This window comes from Drosophila hydei, unplaced genomic scaffold (genome assembly GCF_003285905.1).
Source record: "Drosophila hydei strain 15085-1641.00,03,60 unplaced genomic scaffold, DhydRS2 tig00008114-arrow-pilon, whole genome shotgun sequence".
Lineage (NCBI taxonomy): Eukaryota > Metazoa > Arthropoda > Insecta > Diptera > Drosophilidae > Drosophila > Drosophila hydei.
Window position 1 is genome coordinate 4506537 of NW_022045827.1, and position 10103 is coordinate 4516639.

The 10103-nt window shown below is 39.8% G+C and overlaps 1 protein-coding gene and 1 long non-coding RNA gene across 3 annotated transcripts; both read left to right on the top strand.

The window, feature by feature from the left end:
- Nucleotides 1-5002: 5002 nt before the first annotated feature.
- Nucleotides 5003-5456, top strand: LOC111599483. Of its 2 annotated transcripts, XR_002751434.2 has the most exons (3): nt 5003-5081; nt 5146-5248; nt 5316-5456. It is a non-coding gene; the product is annotated as an uncharacterized LOC111599483 (long non-coding RNA). The 2 variants fall into 2 exon arrangements; XR_002751433.2 differs by having other exon boundaries at nt 5013-5248.
- A 412-nt stretch (nt 5457-5868) lies between these two features.
- Nucleotides 5869-9665, top strand: LOC111599473. The gene is made up of 3 exons (XM_030224535.1): nt 5869-6775; nt 7195-7288; nt 7649-9665. The coding sequence occupies exons 1-3, from the start codon at nt 6098-6100 to the stop codon at nt 9256-9258; spliced, it is 2382 nt and encodes a 793-aa protein (XP_030080395.1). The 5' UTR covers nt 5869-6097; the 3' UTR covers nt 9259-9665.
- The last annotated feature ends 438 nt before the right edge of the window (nt 9666-10103 follow it).

The window sequence follows — 10103 nt, forward strand, 5'->3', positions numbered from 1 at the left end:
GCTGCGTACTGTTACACGACTTTTTTAATGCATTTGACTAGTTAGTTTAAGTAGTAGAAACTTTGCTGAATGGAAAATATATTTCGGCACATATCAGAGTGAGTTAAACTCTTCTTCTGCTGCTGCCTTATGCGTGCCAGTGCATCAACCCCTTTTATTAAATTAATTTTAAAAGACATAAAACAATATTTAAAAGAACACGGCAGGAGGCTTTGCGTATGGTTTATGTTGAGTAGCTAGATAAAGCTTGATGAGTTTGCTCAGCTTAGCCATTTGCAATGGAAAGCTTATTCGGGTAAATGTTTTATGTATTTAGATGGCAACACGGCGGGACTTCAAACAGCAAACACTTCAACAAGTTGACGCTGCTGGGCTAAGCTAACTCGTTCTGAGGACCGCATTTATGTTGTATGCTTTGCAAGTGTTGGTTGAGCATGAAGCTTGGTTTTATGGCTCCTACGCACACACCCACACATAAGTTATATTAGACACGGCAGAGCCGTGAAGTGTTTACATTTGAAAGCGAACATTTTAGATATATGAATTCTTAAAGATGAAATCGAGTAAATGTAGCAGCAGCTGCACAGCCAGCTAAGTGCAATAATTTTGAAGAGCTGCGGCTAATTGCAGCTTTGTTTCAACTCGGCTTGCGGCGAAAGTGCTCAAAATGTAAATTACAAGCGAAATGCAAAAAAAAAACAAACAATTAAAAGCAATGTTCAACGGCTCGAAAGTAATTAAATGCAGTCGTTCAATACTCGACCAAGTGCCTATAAGCGGAGTGGCATGCGTAAAACTAACAGCAGAAGAAATGCAATTTATTTGATTTCATTTTTCGTCCAGCTCTTTTCATATTCCGAGCCACTGACCGTTGCTATTCTCCTTTTTTTGTTGTTTTGTAAATTTAAAAACTTTCAGCAAAGTTTGCCCATAAAAATGCGCACACGTTAAAATATAACATCAGTGCGGGACTACAGAGTGAAAAAAGATGAAGAGCAGAAGAGGACAGGTAAAAAAATTAATACTTGACCTGGAACTTCACGCAGAATGCACCACCACGGGTCATCGGCTGTTGCAGCTGAGAGTCTGTATATAAAATAAGATTTTACTTATGATCAACGAATAGCAGATGCTCTGAAGTTGGCTGAAGAAAAGAGGAAGTGATAGAAGAAAGAGATTAAAGTATATTATAAATGAAGTGAAGATATATGAGAGGAGTGATGTAAGGAGAGGGGCGAGGAGAAATATGAGGAGAAATGTGAGGACAGATGTGAGAGGGATATAAAACGAGAGATGTAATAGGAAACATATACGACGAGATCTAATCAAAAAGAAATATAATATAAGAGTCTTCAGCGAAAATCAAATTCGTACAGAGCCGAAACAAGTCTCAAACTCTAGTCAATGTTAAATACGTTATAAATTTAAATTGAAACTAAATCTTTTGCATACAAAAGCCTTTGTCGAATTCAATATGCAGTTAACTAAGCAAAAAAATTGATTCATATAGAAGACAGCTTGCTGTTGGCATATAGTCCATGGCAAACAGATTTGAAAGGCTTGCGATATATGTGCTGCTCTGCGCTATACTCTTTCTACCTTTTAAGAACACTGTATAAATTTTATAAATTTATTATGCCACAAAGTAAAAGCAGGCAAATGAAAGTGCGGCAGGAGCTGCTGCCTGCGCTTCGGGTCGAATTCTTTGCCAGTGTATAAATTGTTGTCATATTTTGGTCTTGGCTTTGTACGGCAAATACGTGCAAAGTTATTATTATTATTATTATTATTATTATTACTGCTATTATTATTATGTGGCATAAAGCTGCATTAAATTTGCATAGCATACTTTTTGGCTGCTTCAACTTGGATGCAACGCATTTATTGACGCCATTTCACATTCACCATAAGCCAAAAGTGTCAAAGGCACAAAAGCAGCCGCTGCCACTGCCACAGCCGCAGTGCCACAGCGTGCGAAACTTAGTTAAAATGCAACGTTCACAACTTTAATATAACTTAATCCTTTTGTGGTGTGCATGTATGGGGCGTGTGTGTATGTGACTGTGTGTGTGACTGTGTGTGTATTATAACTTACGAATTATGGCGTTAATACCATTGTGTGCTTATGAGCAGCGTAGTAGCCGTGTGTATAAGCTTATCTCCTTGTGTGTGTGTTGAGTGTGTGTGTGTGTGCGCTTGTGAGCTCTTGTTACTTTAGCAAGTTGACTTTAGGGATCATCATTAGACAAAGTTGCGTCGTATGTACGCCGCAGCAGCAGCGGCGTTTGAGCCGCTCTTTCAACTTTCGCTTTGAGTCCTTTTAAGTGGAATACTTGGTAGCACCAGACGTTACTGTCACATAAGAAGCAGAATAAGTTGAAGACATCAGGCATGCATGCTATTAATTATTAGATAATCTGCTATACTCAGTCAGGTTTATTTATGCAAATGAGTTGAAGGCAAAGTTTTAATTGATTTTTCTGTGTAAGTGTAAAGCGCACTGATAAGTCTTGAAATTTGCATTTTAAGTGCTTTAATTATGAAATTAAATTATTTATATAAATATATATATATAGGCACCTATATATTTATTAATTAGTTTTAAATCTGGAGTATTAGAAATTTTTAAATTGATTTGATTGCAAATTTCTATTCATTTCTTGGGCATCTGCTCAGAGTTAAAAATATAAATAATTAAATTTAATTAGAAAATGGTTTGCAGATTTATTGAAGTTTGTTGTTCAAAGAGTCGTCGAATAATCTGTAGCAAAACCTCAATTTATTAAAGAAAAACTCTTCTCATAATTATTGGCAAACCGTTCAACGAATATTAAAAATAACTGCGCAGCTCTGCTCAGACAGAAAATAATTAGAAAAATCTATAAACGAGAAAACGTCAGAGACAGACACTGCACAAGTGGCAAAGGCAAAACCACGGACAGATAGGTGCCTAGCAGCTGCCAGTATTCAGATATCATTCCATTCCCATTGCCGCACACATGCACACATATGTATACATATATCTATATATATATAGATATATATTTGTATATTTGTATATTTATATATATATATATATGTGGCCCGATTAAGGAATGCTAAAAACAGAATTTGAAAAATGTCACGTATGACATTCGTTGGTAACTAAGACGGAAATTTACCACTAAATGACACTCGCTCAGCCAGCACACGCCCGAATCCAGCTCGATGATGTGTAAACTGTAAGTTGGACAGGGTCACATAAAATTTTGTTGAAGCTTGCTCCCAAATGACTCAAATGATATATGTAAGAAATTTAGTCGTTAGCCAAGGTTTGGTCAAAGGCATTTTTGTATTTCTGGCGAGTTTCTGAATGCTCCATCCGCTATGGAGCTATAGAGGCTGCAGAACAGCAAAACTTGGCAGTTAAACAATGGTATTTGACTTGACCAAAAGCTGGACATAAATATATTTAACTTAAAGAATTGTATTCGTAATTTCGTTTACATCTGTGCAGCCTAAACCGAAAGCGAACGGTATACTGGAATCTGGAGATTTGACCATTGTATATCCGGGCCAAAAACTTGAGCTGTGTGGATTCAACGATCCATAATTACACACTTGCGACAGCGGATAGGAAGGTGGCGAGCTGTTGTACATGGAAGTGCGACCGTACGGCCAAACGCCGAACATCCCATTCATTTGCTGCTGATGTCGCTGCAATTGCTGCTGTTGGAATAGAAGAAGCTGTTGCTGTTGACGCAGCTGCAGTTGTTGTTGTTGTTGCAGTGTTGGCATCTGCTGTTGTTGATCTTGTTGTTGCTGGTGCGGTTGCTGTTGCTGTTGATGTTGCTGTAGATGTTGCTGTTGCTCTTCCTGCTCCTCTTGTCGCATTGGCGGCTGCTGCTGTTGCCGTTTCTTTTGCTGTGGCACATATGGCGACTGGGACTGGGACGGGAAACGGGACATAGTTTGCGTCACTCCAGGTGCTTGAGGCCGTTGTTGCATCTGACGCTCCCGCCTTATGTTTGCCCTTGATCTGGTGTGCCGTGCCATGCCCGGCAGGGACTTGTAGTGCGTGTTGCTTACTACCGGCGGTTGCATTGGCATCCTACCAACTGGAAAAGGATATGTGTGGCTGTTCAATACCAGTCCATTGCCGTAGATACCGCTGCCAATGCAGTCGCCCGATGCTTGCTGAATGTAGTTCGTTGGAATCGATTTCTGGTATTCAGCCATCATACGAGTTATCTAAGTTAATGCCGAATTTTAAATAACACCAACTAATTTAGCATCTAAATAAAATAAAAGCCTGCAAATGGCATTAGCTTGATGAATATTTTTCAACTGGCATTTGTTTGCCCAAAACGACTTGAAAATCTTTCACAACAATGTGCCGAAGTTAAATGCAATGCCTATTACATGAATCAACTTGACAAATACTCGACAGAGATGAGACAACAAAGGAGTTACACACACACACAGGCTGGCATGCCACACCCCCTTGCCACACACACTGAGTGCAGGAACTCATTAATTTGTGCCATGCAGCAAGTAAATTGTCAAGAGCCGACTGTCAGCCAGCGACAGTGGCAGCCTTTTGTCTGGCAACGGCCTTATCAGCACGTACATTCGAAGTCTTTGCAACATTGATTACAATATGTGTAGCTCAGAGCTCGGTGTTTTGGCCTTTTTAATTAAAATATTCCTAAGCCCGAGTTGAAGTAGGAGTCAGCTGACGCGGCATTTGCCCGACGCCTCACTCTCTCAGACGAACGTAGGCGCCGTGACAAAGCATTTAGTCTAATGAATTGAAGACTTTTATTCATGTACGCGAAAGTCCCTGTCTAATGGCAAGAGCTTACACTGCTAGATGTTATCGTTCTTAGGAAACCAAACAGTAAAGCTGTTTCAGGATCTACATAGTATTCCATGTAAACGACGTTAATAATTTTGTTAAGCTTCGGCATGGAAGAGTTAAGTTTAGTTCGGTTTTGGTTTTGGCACAGTGAACAGTAAAATTAAGTTAGTTAAAATTTATTTCGGTTACATTGTCGGATAGATCCTATCAGTATATCGTAATTTGCTCTCCGGATTATACTGTGGGTGAACAATGAAATAGAATTATATAATACTTACAGCAAACTAACTTCGAGATTTATTAAGAACTTCGTCTGATATTATGAGTGATAATAAGGTATTCTTTAGTCCGTTCAATGTTGGGACAATTACAAAAGAAATGTGTTCCAAAGAGACTTCGACGACATCGGTAAGATCTAGACAAACGTTGAAGGACCGCCGGAATTCGAAGCTAATTAACCCGATTCCCTCTTCAGCTGCAAAGGGACACCGATATAACCTTGAACGCACAGAGTCCAATTTAAGGATAAAGACTTCCAGTCTTCACGCATCAAGGTCCAAGACAAAAAGTCGAGGACTCTGCTCCCATGCTCCACTGAAAGGATATCCAAATGGCTCGGATGACACCAACTCAGACACTACCAGCAATCCCAGACAGGTACTGAAGATTGTGATTGCTTCACTTAGAAGGCAGCTGGTTCGATACATAAAGAAAGTAGAATCGCTAATCGCAAAGACCACCAAGCTGAGCAACCGCATTGAAGCCTATAACAATATCACATTGTTTCGATGATGTATTACATAGACGCATAACTGGTCTCAACTGTGCTAATTAAAAACAATAAAAATATTAAAATAGAAACTTAAAATGAATATTTAATATTAATATTTGCGAGATCTTAACGAAAAGTAAAAAGAGAATTAGCTGGCAGCAAACAATCAACCTGCAATTGTAGAATGTAGCTCAGCAAGCCATGAAGGCTGTGCAGCTTCCAGCATCAAAGTCACACTTGATTTTAGTAATTTTAATTCAGTTTATTTGAAATTTTCAGTTACATAATAGTGTGCATTTATCGAAATCCGGGTCAATAAAAATGCATTAATATAACCATTAAAAAAAATAGTATTTGGTTAGGCAACACGCAGAAAAGAGCTAGTGTTCCAGCATCGTGTCCTGGATACATCGATTGATTTAGCTGAATTGTACACATCATCTAAATATATATTGTCTGCATACAATATTTTAAAGATTGCCAAAATGTTTCTGGATGAATATTGCGAGCCCTTCAATCCTTTCAACATTGGGCCAGTCGAGAGCAAAGGGTATAATTACGTTGCCGCTAGCACTCCAACGTATCCACCACCTGTATATGCGACATGGCCACAGCCAAAGGAACACGTGAACAGATCAGTATCGCGGGCCACCATGCGCAAGTCACAGTCAGAAGTGCTCAAAAAAAATCGATCGCTATTGGGTGAAGTTACAGATTCCAATGCGATAAACAAAGAGATGAGCGCTTCCAAAAAGCAATTGGCTGAGGAAGTACGCTATCACATAGGTGGCAAGTCGAAGAGTTCACGTTCTTTGGTCCAACACAGCTCAAAATCGAATCACCGGGAAAAAAGGGAAACCAAACTGTCATCGTCTTGGATGAGCAGGCGTGAAAACGCAGGTGGCCATTCAAATTTTACGGGCCTTTCACGAAGGTCACAAGGAAGTCGTTCTAGCTTTCAGCCAGAACTGACGTCTGGTGCGCGATCCCAATCAACGATCAGAGGCAAAGATTCCCGTGTCTTGAGGCCAATACACGTACTCAACAGGGTCACACCATCGATGAAGCAGGTGGCTGAATCAATAAAACGGGATCTAGATGAGTCAACAAGGCTCACGCAAGTCCTTGTTGCGAGGGCGGCTGAGCTGAGTAAACGCCTGGAAGTCTATTATAACTAATCGTCTTGACAAGCGATTCGTGTGTCTACAAGTTTTTAAAAGGAATTTATGCTAAACACATATATATTTAAATTCTGCATATTATAATGCCAGGATGATAACTAAATAATTTATTTAAGATTTTAACCGTAATAAACTGAAAGTATTCAAATTCGTGCGTCTTTGATGCGGCTGCTTATGAATTTAAGCAATTTCTAGAAGTCTTAGTTTATGTTCAAAGTAATATCAGACATACAGAAGCATATGATTGTATTGATTGTCTGCTTGCATATGTAACAAGCAGGGGAATTGAGCTTCGACTTCACTGTTCATGATATTAGATTCAAATTTATGTGCTATTTGATATGCTCAAGGCAACAATAACAATAGCAAGCACATTGCTAGTAACATAACATCATTTTCAGGACGAGGAGCTGCATGGATCTAATCAAGGCCTATCTCTAGATGCTGAACATCAAAGCAAATGCCATCAGCCTTGCTTTATTAGTTCTGCAGTTGGTTTAACAGATCAATATTTCAGAGCTCTGTCTATATTTAGGTTGTATTCAATACATATATTATATTGTAACTCACTATCACAAAGCTAGCTGTACTCCCTTTAGATGCTTTCTAGGCAATCACATCAATCAGAAAAACTTGTCATTTCAATCAATATTCAGACTACTAATTGAATTTTGTATATTTGATATATTTTTCATTTAGTTCCTTCAAAAATTCACCATTGTGTAGATATTTTGTCTAGTCCTTGAAAAAATAAAATGCAATAAAATATAGGTAGCTTTGGTATTTGAAACACAAAGAAGGAAATCTCACATTTGCCTAAGCTTCTTATACTAAGTTTGAGGACTAGATTGTGAGTCAGCTGGAATACTTTGGCCGGGCTGTTTTTTAAGAACATAGCCAATATGTTTATGAATGAAATGGGCGTTCTTTTCAATCCATTCAGCGTGGGGCCCAGTCAGAGCCAGTGCTGCAGTTACAAGAAGCCAAGCAGTACGATATATCCGCAGCCTCTATATGAGACTTGGCCACCGAAGGGTTATAACATGAGATCTATTTCGAAAGACTCGCTCGCTCAGCAAAATGATATTGGAGTTATCAAATCGCAAAGGGGCGAAGTTTCAATTTCAAAAGCCATCAATGAGGAAATGACCGCTGCCAAACAAAGCGTCATTGATGAGGGGCGCATTAACGCTGGCCTCCAGCCGAAGAGTGCTGCGCCAGAGACAGACGACAGTAAAAGTTCCTTGAACGTAATAATGCCTATCAAAAAAACTGATTTGGATTCTAAGGCAAGTAGCGTGTCCGTTTCAGATATCCCGTCAGTGGCGCCTTCGGGTATGAGTGCGAATAAGTCGAACTTTAACCAGCATAGAGATAACATGAGCATGCCCTCGCATTTCAGCAAACGTACTGAATCGAATATCACACTGACGGCCAAGCCCAACTTGAATACAATAAAGAAAAATGCCGAAGCAAATCAGTCATCAGTGAGTCACAATCGCACAGGTGCTGGTGGCATTGAAGAGAAGCTTCATGGAGACAGTGTGTCCATGGCAGCGAATGCTGCCCAGGCTGACAATGCTTCTCGCGTTTCAGGCAGGTCGGATAACATTTCGCGTGTTTCTATAAGATCTAAGGCTAACGATCGTCAAGCGGATAGCATATCTCGTGCTTCGGTTAGGTCGAAAGCTACTGATCGTCAAGCAGACAACAAATCACGAGTTTCGGTTAAGTCCAAAGTGACTGAACCTCAAGCCGATAACATATCACGTGTCTCTCTCAGCTCCAAGGCTAAGGACCACAATGAAGATAATAAATCCCGTGTTTCAATTAAGTCAAAAGGCCCCGATCATGAAACAGACAATAAATCACGAGTTTCGGTTAAGTCCAAAGCGACTGATCCTCAAGCAGATAACATATCGCGTATATCTGCCAATTCCAAGGCTAAGGAAATCAATGAAGATAATAAATCCCGTATTTCAGTTATGTCAAAAGCTAATGAGCGCAATACAGATAACTTATCGCGTGTTTCGGTTAAGTCCAACGCGACTAATCAAGCAGATAACAGATCTCATGTTTCTGTCCGATCCAAGACTAAGGACCAAAACGAAGATAATGTTTCCCGTGTTTCGATCAAGTCTAAGACAAATGAAGACGGAGCAGATAATGTTTCAGTGAAGTCTAAAGCAAACGATTCAGCAGCTGCACCAGTGTGCTTCGATGGCAGCAGAGCCTCGGTAAGGGACGTGGCTGCTTACATTAAGAAGGAAATGCAAATGTCGATGACGACTACGAAAGCCTTATGCGAGAAGGCAGCACAGCTCAGTGATCGCCTCAGGGCCGGAAATGAGCTCAAACACAATCGTTTTCATTCTCTGATTCGCATGTACACACAAAATGAGCCACTCAAGCGCTGCCGTGAAGATCGCATGTCCTTCTGGTTCAAGGATGCCGTTCTTTCCTAGGCCAACTTGAGTTATTTTCCATTTCACATCTCCCACGACTCCAATACAAAGAAAAAACCGAAAAAATTGAAAATTTAAGATGCCCTCACATAACTGAAACGAATTTCCAAAAAGAACACAAAATAATTTGTGATTTGCGGTGGAACATTTCGCTGACATTTCGTATCATTAATTTAAATGCGCAAAATTCTGCGGTCGGCGGCGAATTCGGCAGTTTGCACAATGCACTGGGCCATAAAATATGCAAAAACATTTGTTTCATTTGTGCAAAAACTCAACAAAATTCCGTCAAAAAAAAAATATATATATATGAGAAACTTTTTGTTGCGCTACGCACCAAATACAAAATATGCTGTCGAAGAAATTATATAAAGGATTTAGCTACACGAGCTCAAGCGTCCTTCGATCAATATTTCGAATATCTGTGACAAAATTAAATCTGCTGATCTCAGTAGAATTTAATCGATTAGGAAATTTATCATTAAAGTTAAATTGTTCTCTGTTCTTATTTCTTTATTAATGAAAGCTTGTAAAGCGTTTGCACAGTGCTGCAGATGGAGAGTGTATGGAACAATTGTATCGCTGTTAACGGAGTTGAGCTGTAGTTTTTGAGCGCGGCGGGGGCCAGCATTGTTGGCCATGTTGTTTGGGGCATTGTGGTTAATTTTATTTATGGCAGCGCAACATGCTAATTGCAGCAACAACAAGCTGCCTGCTGCCTGCTGGCTGCTGGCTAATCAGGGTCAGATTATTTGGCCGAGTTGCCTCAGTGAATAGCGCGCGCTGGGCGCTGTGGCAATTATAACAAATTGCATGTCAATTCTACAGAAATCTCAACGGCTCTT